The sequence below is a fragment of the Barbus barbus genome (genome assembly GCF_936440315.1).
Source record: "Barbus barbus genome assembly, chromosome: 36".
Lineage (NCBI taxonomy): Eukaryota > Metazoa > Chordata > Actinopteri > Cypriniformes > Cyprinidae > Barbus > Barbus barbus.
The window spans coordinates 18,790,422-18,808,923 of NC_136714.1; the positions used below are offsets into that span (position 1 = coordinate 18,790,422).

The 18,502-nt window shown below is 37.7% G+C and overlaps 1 protein-coding gene across 1 annotated transcript; it reads right to left on the reverse strand.

Moving 5' to 3' along the window:
- Window positions 1–4: 4 nt before the first annotated feature.
- LOC306855494 (stomatin-like) lies at window positions 5–17,970 on the reverse strand. The gene is made up of 8 exons (XM_079394248.1): window positions 17,779–17,970; window positions 16,247–16,356; window positions 15,018–15,090; window positions 5,547–5,629; window positions 4,352–4,555; window positions 3,837–3,971; window positions 1,660–2,098; window positions 5–1,507 (listed from the first exon to the last, which is right to left on the reverse strand). Exons 1-7 carry the CDS (start codon window positions 17,837–17,839, stop codon window positions 1,910–1,912), a joined length of 855 nt encoding a protein of 284 aa, XP_079250374.1. The 5' UTR covers window positions 17,840–17,970; the 3' UTR covers window positions 5–1,507; window positions 1,660–1,909.
- Between the last annotated feature and the right edge of the window lie 532 nt (window positions 17,971–18,502).

An 18,502-nucleotide genomic window follows, 5' to 3' on the forward strand; every position in this document is an offset into this window, starting at 1 on the left:
GTTTCCAGAGTGTTCTTCAAAGACTGATTTATGCATCATATTAATAGCAGTCTGGGAAAATAACGAGGTAAAGAGTTTATGTACTTGTAAATCATGAGAAAGATTACACATTTACTGAAGGGAATGGGAAAATCACACATCAGAAATATGCAAACAAAAACATTCAATATTACAATGTACATAAAAGTGAGTTGGACAAAACAACATGTGATATTCAGCATACATCCGTTAAATGACAGAATAAAAAATTATATAGAATTGTGATAGACTGATATATGATGAAAATACAAATATTTCAAAATATTGTTGAAACCAGCACTGACACTAATTTCACATCTTTGACAAGTCTTGGTAATTCCATCCTCTGATATGTGAAGCAGCAAATACAGTCATTAAAAGCACAAACATTGACCTCTATAGGCTTCATTTGTTTTCAGCTGAAGTCTGATGTAAAAATATCATATTATATGTATGTAAATGTCTGGTAGATAAACAGTAAGATCGAAGATTTCATAAACCAAGCGATAAAATATTAATATGACAGGAAATGGATGTATAAATGCATTGTGTTTTTAAAAATCAACCAACATCATGCAAACCTGTACATATTAATTCGGTAATTGAAATGGATATGGCTTAAGGCTTTTATATTGACAGTCAGCGTTAATAAAGGTTCAAGAAAGCGAGAAAAACTGGTAGGCACAATAAGCACTGCTGTCAGTTTCATGTTTTGACACCTGATACTATCCACATATTCCTTTAGATGGTTTATTATCTGTTTGACAATCAAGCAGGTTAGGTTACATATGCCTGAAACACACACATGCACTCATATGACCAGGAGATGTTCCATAACCTATCAACCAAAAAGCCAAACATCACATTGCAATATTCAGTATCTAAAAGATCAGCCAGCACTGGTCTGTATAGCTCTAGTATTCTTGTTACGACCAGAGAAATTGTACACAAATTCAATTTGTAAGGCCTATTCACTTCAAGTCCAAATTCTTGATATGCATAAAAAAAAAAAAAGTTTAAAACAAAGCAACAATGTGATTTTTTTTTAAATTGGCCTCTTATTTAGCAAATATTTTATGACTTTCATATTGTTTGGCTGTATTAGATTTCCTTCAGACAAGAATGAATATGTCTTTACTAGGAAGGAACATCTACAGATCACACATCAGGCTGTGATTATGTTGTGCATGTACAGCAGGGTCCAAATATGAGACCAAATATGTGAAAATGTTTCTATTTTTGCATTTTTCTAATATAGTACATGATCAGAATAACAATTTGAGTGGTTAAATTTTAAAAAATGTGCATGGGCTTCAGAATGCATATGTATTTCAACAACAGTAGCACTCCAGCTGCATGAACTCCATACATTTGTGTAAAACTTGATGAATGTGTTCTTCAGAATTATTTGAGATGATCTCAAGAGCATTTTGAACATCTGACTATCTATACCAGGGGTCACCACACTCGGTCCTGGAGGGCCGGTGTCCTGCAGAGTTTAGCTCCAACTTGCCTCAACACACCTGCCTTGAAGTTTCAAGTATACCAGGAAAGACATTGATTGGCTGGTTCAGGTGTGTTTGATTAGGGTTGGAGCTAAATTCAGCAGGACACCGGCCCTCCAGGAACAAGTTTGGTGACCCCTGATCTATACAGTCACAAGATTACCAATTTGATGAACAATTTGCAAATACAACCTCACATATTTCTTCTTCACTTCACGTAATGATGTTGAATACCAGAATTCAGTGTGGTCTCAGACTTCTGGACCCGGCTGTACATTATACTCACATGAGTGCATGTTATATAACATCAGTCTGTTCATTTCTGCATGGATGCATCTGTATGTGTGTGTAGGTAGCTGTGTAGGTAGCTTTACGTGGCTCTTAGTTCAGGGCTTTATGAAGGACTGCATCATGTCAATAGGCAGAGGGAAAATGATGGTGGAGTTCTTCTCTGCTGCGATGGTGTTGAGGGTCTGGAGGTAGCGCAGCTGCAAAGCAGAGGGGGACTCTGCGATCACCAGAGATGCCTCCTTCAGTGCCCGTGATGCATTCATTTCCCCCTCAGCGGCTATCACCTACAAACAGCAGAGGGGCGGTGTGAAAAAAAACAACCATGTGTCTTGATTTAGTAAACCTTGTACACCACACAAAACTTCCACCCCTTTGAAGCAATAATTCACCTAAATATGAACATTTTCTGAAAATGTACTCACCCTCAGGCCATTCAATGTGTAGATGAGTTTGTTTCTTCATTGGAACAGATTTGGAGAAATTTTGCATGACATTACATTTGCTCTCCAATACATCCTCTGCACTGAATGGGTGCCGTCAAAATGAGAGTTTAAAGAGCTTATAAAACCATCACAATAATCCACAAAACTCCGGTCCATAAATTAATTTCTTGTGATGTGATGTTGATGTTTGTAAGAAACAAATCCACCATTAAAATGTTAAAAATCCTTTCCTCTATCCATAAAAATGCTTTCTCCAGTGAAACAGTCATCTTATCTGAATCAGGAGTGAAATATGCTAAAAATACAAGCATAAAATACAAAACAGTTCTAAACAAATATGTTGGTGGATTTTGATGTTAGAGAAAAACAGGAAATGGACTTTTCCTTTGGAGGAAGCATTATTATAGATTATGGACTGGTATTTTGGCCAGAAACAACACTTTAAAGTTCAAATGCCTTGATGGATTTGTTTCTTACAAACATGCACTGAAGTCGTGTGGATTGCTTATGGATTATTGTGATGTTTTAACCAGCAGTTTGGACTCTCATTCTGACGGCACCCATTCACTGCAAACAGTCAGTTAGTGATATAATGTTACATTTCTCCAAATCTGTCCCGATGAAGAAACAAACTCATCCACATCTTGGATGGCCTGAGGATGAGTACATTATCAGCAAAATGTCATTTTTGGGTGAACTATTCCTTTAAGCAACATGCCTGGTTTTGCTTTATGACCGAATGTATATAGAACAAACCATATTTAAACCAAAGTTTTACTGTAACTGAACTTGTATTTTAAGGGATGGTTCACACAAAAATGAAAATTCTGTCAAAATCAAAATCTCACCCTTAAGTTGTTCCAATTATTTTTCCATTCTATGGAAGTCAATGGCTACCGTCAACTGTTTGGTTACCTAAATTCTTCTTTTGTGCTCAACAGAAGAAACAAACTCATACAGGTCTGGAATAACTGGAGGTGAGTTTGGGTCAGGTTTCTTTTTGTCTTGTATAGTTTTGTTGATGGTTTTTCTGGATCAAGTCTTGCCACACAGCCTGTCTATACTGGCATCTGTCTTATATTGCTGTCTGAATATTTGTACCAAGTGACTTTATGCCAAAACACCACAGGGTTTGACTAAACGCACAGCCTTTGACGTCAGCTGAGAACCAATGCTGTACATTACTTCTTTTTAAAAGTGTCTGCTAAACACCCACTAATATAATTGATGCAGAGAGATACCGTTTACACTTTTACTAACCAGGACAGTGGTTTCCCACTTCTCGCTGTGTGGCTGATGTAGGCTGATGTAGGCTGTATCTCATTGATTTGAAGAAAACATACTTGTATCTGGGCTAAGCATACAAGAATAATTGTGCACATATATCCTTCCACATAATGAATATTAACCCATAGTAACCTGTGTGTGTAACAAAAACTAAATAGTACACCAGAATTTGGCTGTTGTGCACTATATATAAGCCTTTAATGCTCACCAAAGCTGCATCTATTTGATGAAAAATATAATTAAAATATGTGAAATATGTTTCCATGTGATATAAATATCAAAAGCATGTTACCTTAGCTCTGGCCTCTCTGGTTGCTTCAGCCTCTGCCGCCATGGCCCTCTGGAGCTGAAGGGGCAGTTTTACGTCCTTAATCTCCACACGTTCTACTTTAATACCCCAGTCATCTGTGGCATCATCTAGTGTGGACTAAAGAAAAAAACAGAGTCAAGTCTAAATACTTCTTCTCAGAGATTCCTCATGGCTCATGCTCCTCATGTTTGAAGTGCTGTGCCAAGTGTGCCTGCCATGAAGAATGTTCCCCAGTTTTTTAAAGGATATCAGATGGAATGAGCGAAGGGCGGGCCACGTGCAAACTGAGGAAGGCGCTTGCAGTGCAGTCGAGCTGGATAGGTCAGCGTCTCGGCTGAGCTACGGTGAATGCACTGCCTGAAGATATACAATGTCTGCTAGAATAAGGTCTAGCCCAAACCATTTCAGTGAGGGAACAAGCGCTAACTTTTATTTTTGGGTGATCTATTCCTTTAAAAGTATAATTCTTGTTTTGAATGTGTAGTTTCATGTGTTACCTGCATACTGTGGGCGATTTCCTCCCGGTCAGACAGGATCTCTGCCAGGTTTTTTGTACCCAGCACGTTCCTCAGGGTGGTCTGTGCCAACAGACGAGTGGCTGCATCAGCATTGGTGATGTTGGCTACTGCCAGCGTTGCGTTTTGAACACGATAGTAGACTACACCATCTACACTCACTGTCACAGAGTCCTTTGTCAGCACCTATCAGGATGAATGCACAAAGACTATTTAATTAAAAACATCATCTGGGTGATAAAAAACAAAACAAAAAAACAAACAAACACAAACATTCACTACCAGTAAAAAGTTCAAATATTAACATTTTTAATGATTTTTACTTTTTTTTTTTTTTTACATTGTGAAATATTATTACAATTTAAAATAACTTATCTATTCAAACATATTTTTAAATGTAATTTATTCCTGTGATGGCAAAGCTGAGTTTTCAGCAGCCATTACTAGTGTCACATGATCCTTCAGAAATCATTCTAATATGCTGATTTGCTGCTAAAGATACATTTCTTATAATTATCAGTGTTGAAAACAGATGTGTTGCTCAATATTTTTGTGGAAACTGTGATACACTACCATTCAAAAGTTTAGGTTTAGAAAGAATGCATGAAATTGATCAAAGGTGACATTAAAGTAATTTATAATGCTACAAATGACTTCTATTTCAAATAAACGCTGTTCTTTTGAATTTTCTATTCATCACAGAATCCTGATATTTCACAGTTTTCAACATTTAAATTAATATGAACCCTAGAGCACCAATAATCACCAAATCAGTATATCAGAATGATTTCTGAAGCATCATGTGACACTTCAGACTGGCTGCTGAAATAAATGATATTCTAAACTATATTAAAATATAAAACATTTCTTTTAAATTATAAAATAAATTAAATTATAATAAAACCTCACTATATATATATATATATATATATATATATACACACACACACACACACACATTTAATTTATAATAATAAAAAATTATCCAAAAATCTGTTTTTAGGATGTCATTCTATTACATACAGGGACATACAGTACTTATAGTCCCTGTACATTACACTATGTGGCAAATGTATTAACATTGTAAATATTGCATGCTTCACATTTATATTGATGCTGTTCAAGTGTTAATACAGAGGCTGAAGTTGAGGATTAGTGTTTGTGTGTGTGATCTCACCTCCTGAGGGGGGATATCAAAGGTGATGGTGCGCATATCCACATTAATAAAGCTGTCCGTGCACGGCAAGATGAAGAAAAGACCTGTGTGAGACAACACACACATACAATAAAAGATTTAACAGCAGCAGACACTCAGAGCATCATAATCAGTGACTCTGAGAAACAGGGCTGATCTTCATTGAGTGCACAACTGGCAATCTACCAAATTCCATTCTCACCGCCAACTGGACTCAGCTGACTGAATTCACGAGTATAATGAATGATCACACTGACATCTGCATTGATGCTTCACAGTACAGCAGTTACATCAGTTTATAGGATTAATTTTTCGGTGAATGATTTTAAAATGTAATCTATTAACACTAATTTATTAGTAATTTACAGATGACAAAGCTGAAGTTTCAGCAGCTATTACTGCAGTCTTCAGTGTCACATGATCCTTCAGAAATCATTCTAATATGCTGATTTGGTGCCACAAGAAACATTTCTTACTGTTTGTGGAAACCGTTTTATATAGAAAGTTCAAAAGATCAGAATATATTTGAAATAACCTTTTTTGTATCAATGAAAAAAACTTGTATTGTTGCTTTTGATGAATTTCAAGAATATATTCTTGCTGAATAACAGTGTTATTTTATTTTAAAAAACTCTATATAAATGTATAGTATAGTTAATAAACAAATATTTAAAATAATACATCTTTTAAATAAAAAAAAAAAATTCTAAATACAAAAGGCAGGCCTGGGCAGAAGAAAATTCTGAGTATAGAATCAAAAGGCTGCAAAAAAAAAAAAAAAAAGACAGGACAATGAGAATGGTTTGGCAAGATGTGACAAGGAAAACAAGTAGGTCTGTGTGTGTGTGTGTGTGTGCTTGAGCTTTAGTAGTGGTTAGGTGTTTTTATTTGTCATCCCTGCAGTTTCTAAACAAAACTGGGAGGTTTTCTAGAGAGTCATCAGGATTTGTTAGTCTGTTCAGAGGTTTGTATATAGCCTATTGTGGAAAATTCCACTCACAGTCCACCCTTAAAGGTCCCATATTGTACACCTTTCTGAAGTATTATTTTAGGTTTTGATGTCCTTAAGAATATTTGCGGTATAAGTACCAAAAACTTTACACCTCCAGAGTGAGGAAAAGGGCTAAGAAAGTCACTCTGGACCCCTCACACCCAGCTCACTCTCTCTTTGTACTGTTGCTCTCTGGCCGGCGCTACAGATCACTGAGCACCAGAACAGCCAGACACAAGAACAGTTTTTTCCCCCAGGCCGTATCCCACCTGAACAACACATAACACACCCCGGTACTGTACATCTGTAAATAACCCATCAAACCTTCATCTGTACATAGGACACATGCACATTCACAGTTCTGTCTATGGTCATGTCTCTTTTCTGTATATTTTTATTTTTATTACTATTGTTATTCTTAATTATTGTATATTCTCTTCATTAGTGTTCTTTATCACCTTAATTATATGTTGTCTGCACTATGTTTGTACTTTCTGTACTGGAAGCTCATAACACCAAGACAGATTCCTTGTGTGTGCAAACACACTTGGCAATAAAGCTCTTTCTGATTCTGATTCTGATTCTGAAAAACCATCTCAATATATTTTTACAGCTCCTCATTCAGGAGCTCTGCTAAGAGCAGGTCGATTTTTGGCCTGTCTAATTAATATTCATGAGCCTCTCTTCTGATTGGCCTGTTGTTTTCTGAGTGACGCATGGCCAGGCCAACCACAGGTAACTAGTTAGGGCCGACGTCACAATTAAAAGTGCAAGTACTGAGAGTGCAAGTCTGCAGCCAGACCCTTCTCCGCTATGCTAGAATCAAAACAAAGGGAAAACAGGAGGCGGCCCATTCAAACCAGCGCAGATTCGGCTACATAAGGATCTTAAAATATAATCTTGTTGTGATGTTGGGTGCCAGAATCGATGTAATACAGCCTCAAATTAGAAATTTGATTGCATACCTGCTGCCACTGCCAGACAAAAAAACGATGACGCTTCTTATCAGAAAAGGTTCAATAAAGTGTGATCTTTTGTTGTTATGGGTGCATCTAAAGATGTCTTGTATCTCACGACTATGTTTTGTATGAAATAATGTGCATGTGTGTAAAACAACAAACATACAATTTATAATCATTTTTAATTGCATATACATTGTCGTGATTAATTGTGGCTGGAGGATGGATGGGATGGTGGGCGATGCTCGGAGTAGTTCGGACGTCACATTTTTATGGAAGTCACAAGGGCTCGTGAAAAAGCACAGCTACTTTATGCAGGCTGTGTGCATTTTTACTGTGGACTGACTGTTTTGAAACTTATATGGTAGTTACATAGCCCCTAGACCTCAGTTATCATGAAAAAAGCCAGGAAATTTCAGTTTTGACAATATGGGACCTTTAAATAAAGCTGAGGAGGAGGAGCCCACAACAGATTGTTTGCAGACCTCTGTGGCCTCAAAGAGGACCAAGAAATCAAGTTTGCTTTCTTTTCAGACCTATAGTATAAATGGCATCTAGCCAAATTGAATGCCTCAAAACGTACTACTGAAAAGATTTTGATATAGAAAGCTCACAGTGAAAAGCCTTTCATTGCGCAAGAGGGATTAAGTCGGTGGACTAACACTAAAAATAGACACTACCCTCATAAATTCATTCAAGGAGGAAATTGCCCTGCGGATTCATATTCCCAAACACAGCATAGACCAATACACACCAGAGACACTAACACAAGCACAGCCACTGCGCAGTGTCATTAACTCGAACTTAGCAATAACTTCAGCAATATAGATTTGAATTTTCTAAAGAAAATGTCAGTGTTCACTAAAGCAGCAAAATAATTGTTTTGTTTTAGGTAAGTTTAGGTTTTGAATGAATCATGCACTTTGTCAGAGTTTTTCTGTTACACAGGATTCAACATTCTTTTGCCTCGTTTTCATTTAAGAACTGTCACAATTCAGTAAGCAAAAAAAAAAAAAAGCATGAAAAAAGACGAACTGCAACCACAGTGTGCAAATATTTCTGTCAATCATTGTTGGTTACTCATTGAATGCAAAATGTTTTAATGCAAGCTGATAGGACATTTTCAAACTTTGATAACATCCACTGTCCAGAGTAGCAATGTATGAAAGACAGCTCACATTGAAGGCACTTCCAAACTAAACAGCTTGTTTGCAAATGTGGCAACTTAAACTTGCGGCAACTTGAACATAAGTGAAATCTGTGTGGGGAATTTTTTCACCCTCAGATGAAACTCGCGATCACACAGATTCCTACTCAAATGACTGGATTTTGCCTGTGAAATTTCACAGCGCAACAGTAAATGTGACCTCACTTTGAGGCTGAAATTAAGTCCAAAATAAAAAACTATTTGGAAGGAACCCAACTGTTAAGTGGTCTGAACTTAATTAATTTGCTGAAATTTAAGAAGAAGATAAAAAATTTAAAGAGGAGGAGAAGACAAAGAAATGCAAAAGAATACCAATGACTGAGGAATATCAATATACAGTGCTGCCTGAAAGTTTGCGAACCCTTTAGAATTTTCTATATTTCTGCATAAATATGACCCAAAACATAATCAGATTTTCGCACAAGTCCTGAAAGTAGACAAAGAGAACCAAATCAAACAAATAAGACAATCATTTATTTATTCAGGAAAATGATCCAATATTGCATATCTGTGAGTGGCAAAGTATGTGAATCTCTTGGATTAGCAGTTAATTTAAAGATGAAATTAGAGTCCATCTGTGCAGAGGTGTTTTCAGTCAGTGCAATGACTAAATGTCAGTACATGACCTGTTTTATTCAAAGAACAGGGAGCTATCAACGTCTGATCATGCTTGTGGAAATGAATCATGTCACGAACAAAGGAGATTACTGAGGACCTCGGAAAAAAAGATGATGTTGCTCATCAGGCTAGAAAAGGTTACAAAACCATCTCTGAAGAGTTTGGACTCCACAAATCCACAGTCAGACAGATTGTGTACAAATGGAGGAAATTCAAGACCACTGTTACCTTCCTGAGAAGTGGTCGACCAACAAAGATCACTCCAAAGCAGATCATGTAATAGTCTACGAGGTTGCAAAAGTTCCCAGGGTAACTTCTAAGGAACTAAAGGCCTTTCTCACATTGGCTAATGTTAATGTTCATGAGCCCATCATCAGGAGAACACTGAGCAACCTTGGTGTACATGGCAGAGTTGCAAGAAGAAAATCACTGTTCTCCAAAAAGAAAATTGCTTGCTAAAGATCATGTGGACACGCAAGATGACTATTGGAGATGGACTAATGAAGCAGAGCAAGATTTAAAAGCTTGTTTTGACCTCACTGATTGGACTGTTTTTGAAGCCGCTGCCACCGATCTTGATGAACTCACAGAGACTGTAACATCATATATCAGTTTCTGTGAGGATATATGCATCCCCACCAGGACATTCTTATCATTCAATAATGATAAACCGTGGTTTACTGGGAAACTCAAACAGCTTCGTCAGGCCAAAGAGGACGCTTACAGAAGTGGGGATAAAATCTTGTATAACCAGGCCAGGAACAGACTAACAAAGGAGATCAGAGTGGCTAAAAAGAACTACTCTGAGAAGTTGAAAAAAGAACTTTCATCCAACGATCCGGCGTCGGTATGGACTGGTCTGAGGAACATCACCATGTACAAGTCACCACCCCCACAGTCTGCAGAGAATCAACAACTGGCTGACGATCTCAATGTGTTTTACTGCAGATTTGAAAAGGCCAGATTGACACCCAGCACCCGCTCTGATCTGCACTTCACACATTCACCTTCCCCCCCTGCAACCCCCCTTACTCCCTCCCCCACCATTCTACCTGCGTTTAAAGTCTGTGTAGAGGATGTGAACCGGGTCTTCAGAAAACAGAAATCTAGGAAAGCTTCAGGACCAGACGGTATTTCACCTGCCTGTCTAAAAGTCTGTGCTGACCAATTGGCCCCCATCTTTACACAAATCTTCAACAGATCTCTGGAGCTGTGTGAAGTTCCCCGCTGCTTCAAACGCTCCACCATCATTCCCGTCCCCAAAAAGCCCAAAATCACTGGACTTAATGACTACAGACCTGTCGCACTCACATCTGTGGTCATGAAGTCACTTGAGAGACTGGTCCTGGCCTACCTGAAGGACATCACTCGACCCTTGCTGGATCCTCTTCAGTTTGCCTATAGAGCAAACAGGTCTGTGGATGACGCTGTCAATATGGGACTGCATTACATCCTGCAACACCTCGACAAACCTGGGAATTATGCAAGGATCTTATTTGTGGACTTCAGCTCGGCCTTCAATACCATCATACCTGACCTTCTCTCAGACAAACTGAGACAGCTCTCTGTGCCCTCCTCCATCTGTCAGTGGATCACCAGCTTCCTGACAGACAGGCAGCAGCTAGTGAGGCTGGGCAAACTCACATCCAGGACTCTCACCATCAGCACTGGCGCCCCTCAGGGTTGCGTTCTCTCCCCACTGCTCTTCTCCCTCTACACGAATGACTGCACATCAAAGGACCCCTCTGTCAAGCTCCTGAAGTTTGCGGACGACACTACAGTCATAGGCCTCATCAAGGACGGTGACGAGTCTGCCTACAGACAGGAAGTTGAGCAGCTGGCTGTCTGGTGCAGTCTTAACAACCTGGAGCTGAACACGCTCAAAACTGTGGAGATGATAGTGGACTTCAGGAGAAACCCCCCTGCTCTCCCCCCACTCACCACCATGAACAGCACTGTGACTTCAGTAGAGTCATTCAGATTCCTGGGCACCACCATCTCTCAGGACATGAAGTGGGACAATCACATTGACTCTATTGAGAAAAAGGCCCAGCAGAGGCTGTATTTCCTCCGCCAGCTAAGGAAGTTCAACCTGCCTCAGGAGCTGCTGAAACAGTTCTACTCTGCAATCATCGAGTCTGTCCTATGTTCTTCTATAACTGTTTGGTTTGGTTCAGCTACCAAAACAGACATCAGAAGACTACAACGGACAGTTAGGACTGCTGAGAGGATTATCGGTGCCCCTCTGCCCAGCCTCCAAGAACTTTACACCTCCAGAGTGAGGAAAAGGGCTAAGAAAGTCACTCTGGACCCCTCACACCCAGCTCACTCTCTCTTTGTACTGTTGCCCTCTGGCCGGCGCTACAGATCACTGAGCACCAGAACAGCCAGACACAAGAACAGTTTTTTCCCCCAGGCCATATCCCACCTGAACAACACATAACACACCCCGGTACTGTACATCTGTAAATAACCCATCAAACCTTCATCTGTACATGCACATTCACAGTTCTGTCTATGGTCAAGTCTCTTTTCTGTATATTTTTATTTTTATTACTATTGTTATTCTTAATTATTGTATATTCTCTTCATTAGTGTTCTTTATCACCTTAATTATATGTTGTCTGCACTATGTTTGTACTTTCTGTACTGGTAGCTCATAACACCAAGACAAATTCCTTGTGTGTGCAAACACACTTGGCAATAAAGCTCTTTCTGATTCTGATTCTGAGAAAGGTTTAATGGATGGATGAAACCAAAATAGAACTTATTGGTTTAAATGAGAAGCTATTATGTTCGGAGAAAAGAACACACTGGATTCCAGCTTTAGAATCTTATCCCTTCTGTGAAACATGGTGGTGGTAGTATCATGGCTTGGGCCTGTTTTGCTGCATCTTGGCCAGGACAGCCTGCCATCATCGATGGAACAATGAACTCTGAATTATACTAGCAAATTCTAAAGGAAAACATCAGGACATCTGTTTAAGAACAGAGTCTCAAGTGGGTCATGCAGCAAGACAACAACCCCAAGCACACAAGCCATTCAACCAAAGAATGGTTAAAGAAGAACAAAGTTAATGTTTTGGAATGGCTGAGTCAAAGTCCAGACCTTAATCCAAATAAAATGTGGTGGAAGGACCTAAGCAAGCAGTTCATAGGAGGAAACCCACCAACATCACAGAGTTTAAGTGGTTCCACACTAACTTTACCTTCAGTTACTGCAACAAAAGGGGGTCACACCAGAGACTCAAAGCAAAGATTCACATACTTTTGCTACGCACAATATGTAACACTGATATGTAACACATTTTTCTCAATAAATACATTTACATTTAATCATTTAGCGACTTACAAATGAGGACAATAGAAGCAGTAGAAGTGTTATGACAAGTCTCGGTTAGCCTAACGCAGTACACGTAGCAAGTGTTGTTTTTTTTTTTTTTAAAGAAAACGAGTAGATAGAATATATAAAAAAGAAGCCTAGAGTTTTTTTTTAAAAGAAACAAGTAGAATAGAAAAAAGAAAACTAGTGTCAGTTTTTCAAGAAAAGCTAGCAGTTAGAGAATAAATATGCAATTGTTTGAGGGTCAAGTGTGTGTGTGTGTGTGTTTATAAAAATAAGACAGATAGATCAAATAGAATTAGAATAGATAGTGCTAGAGTTAGAGGGTCAAATAAAGATGGAAGAGATGTGTTTTTAGCCGTTTCATGAAGATGGCTAAGGATTCAGCTGCTTGGATTGAGTTGGGCAGGTCATTCCACCAGGTGGGAACAGTTAATGAAAAAGTCTCTTTGGGATGGCACAATAATGCATTGTTCACTTGCAGAACGCAAGCTTCTAGAGATATCTAGCTTCTATTAGGTCTGAAGAACTGAATTTAGGTAAAGGGGTGCAGAGCCAGAGGTAGTTTTGTAGGAAAACATTAATGCCTTGAATTTTATGCGAGCAGCTATTGGTAGCCAGTGCAAATTGATAAATAGAGGTGTGCTGCTTGCATCTCAGGATGGAATTGGTTCTTTTCAGCTCATTAAAGATTAATCTTGCAGCGGCATTTTGGATTAATTGTGTAGAGGTTTGATGGAATTGGCTGGAAGACCTGCCAAGAGAGCATTGCAATAGTCAAGTCTGGACAGAACAAGAGCTTGAACAAGGAGTTGTTGCATGTTCCGAAAGAAAGGGCCTGATCTTCCTAATATTGTATGAAGCAAATCTGCAGTACCGGATAGTTTTAGTAATGTGGTCTGAGAAATTCAGCTTATCATTAATCACAACTCCAAGGTTTCTGGCTGTTTTTGAAGGAGTTATGGTTGATGAGCCTAACTGGAAGGTGAAATTGTGATGAAGTGATGGGTTTGCTGAAACTACAACCAGTTCTGTCGGTCAAATGTCCACTTCTGAAGCCAGATTGGTTGTTGTCCAGGAGATTGTTCTGTGTGAGAAAGGCAGAGACTTGGTTGAACACAACTCGTTCAAGTGTTTTTGCAATGAAAGGTAGAAGGGAAACCGGTCTATAGTTCCCTAAAAGAGTTGGGTTAAGAGTGTGTTTCTTAAGAAGTGAGGTTATACGAGCCTGTTTATACACTGAGGGGAAAACTCCAGTGTGAAGGGATGTGTTAATGATGTGAATGAGTGCAGGTACAACTGCAGGAGAAAAGGCTTGAAGGAGATGAGATAGAAAAGGATCAAGCAGACAAGTAGTAGGATGACTGGAAAGGATGAGTTTAGAGACTTCTGCCTCAGAGAGTGGAGAGAAGGATGTGAATGAGTGTAAGTTTGCTGGTAAGATTCTAAAGGGTTCACAAACTTTCAAGCAGCACTGTACTTAGTGCTGACTTGCAATTACTTAAGATGAAGTTACCAAACATTTAAATATAACCAGTCACCAAGATCAACCTCCAGGAAAATCGCATTATCACTAACAACCATAGCATTGCTTGAAAACCTGATCCAAAATCCTCAATGAAATACGTGACATCATGGCAACAGGGCCACAAAAAAAAGGATGATAATTAGACATCTGGTCAAATGACTTTTATGGCTTAGAGGGCTAGAGTACAGGGCACGTTATGACGTTATAACCTTACATTACAATCTCAGACGTTAACACCTTTTTATATAGCGATTACTATCTAACTGTAAAGACTATGAAAAGTAATGCAACAACATTATGTGCCCTTGAAATAAACAACTGAAATAAAATGTGATGCTTTGCAGATAATATGATCTTTTACATACGCCTCAAGAAAGCACATATGCTTACTGGGAAATATTTCCAGAATATAATCAATTTCTCTATTACATTTGCATATGATTGAGTAAGGCGTGCTTTTAGTGCCTTTATATCATACTCAAATGAATGCTAGTGTGATACTGAAAAAAATGTGGTTTATTCATGTCAGCGGAAATGCAAAACAGATCACTTCTGTTTCTCTACAACACAAGCGGTTTTATTTTTTAGCCTTGTGACAAGCCATCATTGTGGTGGGCGGCCACAGCACAAATGCAAACAAGCAGACTCCAAGAAGTGTCACATTTAACCACACACACAACAAAAACAACACAAGTGTGATCACTGATTGCAGATGACAGGAGCAGGATCATTATCACATGAAATGCCTAAACCACTAGCAATGATTAAATCCGAATAATCAGGTCATATTGATTTGTTTTCTTTTACCTGGCCCTTTGGCTCCTCCTCGTAAAATGCGTCCCAGACGAAAGATAATTGCCCTTTCATATTCCTTCACTATCTGTAAGAACAAGAAGCATTTTTATCTCATAAAAAGGGCTAAATTACAGCAGTTTAAAACAGCAGAAGGTAAAACGGCCCCCAATTATGTAATTTAGATGTTGCATGGCAACCTTTATAATGCATTCATCATCTTTCTTATAAAGATAAAGATGATAAAGATAAAGATTATAGGACTTCTCACTTCCTGAAAAACACTCCTATCTGGTGTGAAAAAATGTGGAACAAATTTATGATATTAGATAAGGGAATGATCAACACAACTTAAATATACCCATACCTTTTGACCAATGAATGTTTCTGATTGTTTATGATTTCCAACAAGGATTGTAAAATCACTTTATAGAGTGTATAGCGTTTGCCCTCATTAAATGCCATTTCTAGCTAATGAATCATTTTAGAGCTGAACAAAACTAGAATATCTTTAGGGATGCACAATTTATAGGTGTAATATTGGTTGAATTTCTTTAATTGATCAGTATCAGCTGATAACAGATATATCAGTCAGTACTGGAAATTATGCTTAACTATTTTTACATTTAGATTACTTTTACTGTCATCAAACTCTCACTTAAATTATTCTTTAATAATGCTAATTTAATAGCAATGCAATCATAAAAAAATAACATGTAATTTTTTGCAAATCTCAAAATGAATACACAGTATATTATAAATGCTGTGATGCCTAAATTCACTTGTAGTATTTAAAATGTCTGTTTAGTATTATATTTCATTTATATTACATTACATTATGTTATATTATATTATAATATTTGTGTAATATATGTTTTGATAATTATTTTAATGTTTTGGCACTGAATGGCCCATAATATTATATTATATTATATTACATTATATTATATTATGTTATGTTATGCTATGTTATGTTATGTTATGTTATGGTATGTTATGGTATGTTATGGTATGTTATGTTATAGGCCATTCAGGGCCAAAACATTAAAATAATTATCGGCTTAATTATTTTTTTTTTATAGGTCCACCAATCTTCTTTTTTTCTATGTATGGAATTCACAATTTTAAAAGAAAATTTCCTGGGTTTTCCAAGACCATGGAACCCTGATATAAAAAGACTTAAAAGAAAGGTTGTGGGCCATGCTGTATGACATCACACTAATGAAAGGACCACCACAAATTACCTTAATGCACATCCATATGGAGAGAGGCAGGGTCAGCAACGTGAGCAGGATGGAGAAAATCACCAGGATCCAACCACACAAGCCAATGTCACTGTCTGAATTCTCCAAGGCTGTAAGGCAAAGTAAATGTGCATATGCATAAACATTTTTTATATTACTACACAATAAAAAAGATAAAAAGACACACACAAATGCACATTAACCTACTGTAACACAGCTCATAAAAATGATGGCTTAAATGAGTTCAAAGATGCAAAAACTCAATATTTTAGCTTCTTGCTAGTGCATGCATTATAGCAGTAGTTTGCTTATGAACCAAGGAACATCAGCACATAAATAACATTTCATAGCCATTCAACCACATCGATAAGCCACACATAGCAAATGAACGCTTCCCAACAGTTAAAAAAGAAATTAACAAACACAACTGCCATTGCTTTACTTTCAAACCTTACCTACCTTCATTATCATCAATTGTGTGACACCACCGATCTATAGAGAAATGCAACTGTAAGAGTCTACTGTATGTATGGCCTAAAACCAGTAGTCTACTAACCCATCAGACCAAATAAGAGATATTTCCTTGAGCAGATCCATTCAGAGCAAATTACATTAACTGCTGCGACAGTCAGAGCAAAGTAAGATTGAATGCAGGACAATGATCACAGTAATTGTAGAACGATTAAATCATCCCTGCCTGGTACTGACCTCGCAACCTTTATATTACAGCCGAGATCTTTGACCACCAGCCACATGATAAAAAAACTCCATGGTTTTACACAGGATTTAATGTAGATCTATTTAAAAGTTATGTTTGTGTTAAATACACATCAAATCAAGGCACATTTAGGTTATTCCAAATTAAAGTCCTACTGTTTCTTAACACATTTTTTTGGTTTTGCATAAAGATGACACAAAGTAACTCCAAAAGTTGTTCAGCACAAATAATCAGAATAATTCTAGACATTTATATGCATTTATTTTTACTACTTTTACTAAACCACACCACACTATAGGCTACTATGATACACTATCCATGCAGTACTACACTATACTGCACCACACTATACTATATCACACCATACTATACTACATCATATTTTTTTCATTATTACCTTTATTATTTTGCGCGATTAATTCAGAGCCTAAACAAACAACAAAAATAATAAATGAAATAAACAACAAAACACAGGTTATAGTTCTGATGAAAATACAAGTGCTTGGATTGTACAGTACTACAGGACTAATTTGAATATTGTTGGGGTATGAGCACCTGTTGTTGTCTAGTTTGGCACAGAGGGCATAAAGACACACCCATGCTGCACTCTCAATAATAACAGACCCTGAGCATGTACGTGCTTCCAATGTTGATATATTTTCTAATGCATTTTTTATCTTTTTAAAGGCAATATACAGAGACATTTAGTATGGCTTATTCGTATTATGTCAACTAAATGCAACGTATATCCAACGCATACAACGGTGCAACGGTACACTTGATGTTAAATAATAATAATTCAGTAGTAGCCAACCTATTTGTCGATCCTTCCGTTTTTGCTCTCTCATCGCAGCTGTTTCCCTGCCATCTTCCATTGTAGGCGATATCTTTGAATTATTCAGGGCTGATATGGAGCAGATCTTTTAACAAGCACTTCCAGATCGCTTCTCTGTAGTGATTTTTCTGCACGGGACAGGTCGGATTCTGCGTGAGGTTCAGCCCCCTCTCGCTGTTGGCTTGGAGTGCTGGTGGGCGGGCTTATTCTTTGAAGTGGGTAGGAAAGCGGAAGCGATTTGGGCGAAAGATTATAGACGGACTTTTAAATCAACGTTTACAATCCGTGCATCAGTTAACACTGGAGAAACTGAATATACTAACAGCTAAAGCTGGGGATTTTAATGCACATAATTAACTTTGGGGAAGTTTATGTACAGATAGCCTATGGGGTCAATATAAGAGATTTAGCAACTTCTTGTTTAGATCTGGCAATAGTTCCTGGAGCTAAGTGGGAAAAGTTTTAGATCGCTCAGTATTGGGGAGTGATTATTTTCCAATAAAAATGGAACGTTTATAAATAAAATAAGATAAAATAAAATAGGTGGAAGTTTGATAAAGCTGACTGGGATAAATTTAACAAGTCATGCATTGATGGTATTGAATTTTAATTTGGATGATGATATAGATTTATGTTGTGATAGATAAAATTCAGTTATTTTAAAAGCAGCTGAGATATCTCTACCTGGAAGGAAAAAGTAGGA

What these genes read in the sequence shown, in the direction of transcription:
- LOC306855494 (XM_079394248.1), bottom strand. Translation starts at nt 17,839, where the DNA reads ATGGAAGATGGCAGGGAAACAGCTGCGATGAGAGAGCAAAAACGGAAG. An exon ending in ACGGAAGGATCGACAAATAG is followed by an intron (nt 16,357 to 17,778) that starts GTTGGCTACTAC and finishes TTTGCCTTACAG; the next exon opens with CCTTGGAGAATTCAGACAGT. An exon ending in CCATATGGATGTGCATTAAG is followed by an intron (nt 15,091 to 16,246) that starts GTAATTTGTGGT and finishes TTGTTCTTACAG; the next exon opens with ATAGTGAAGGAATATGAAAG.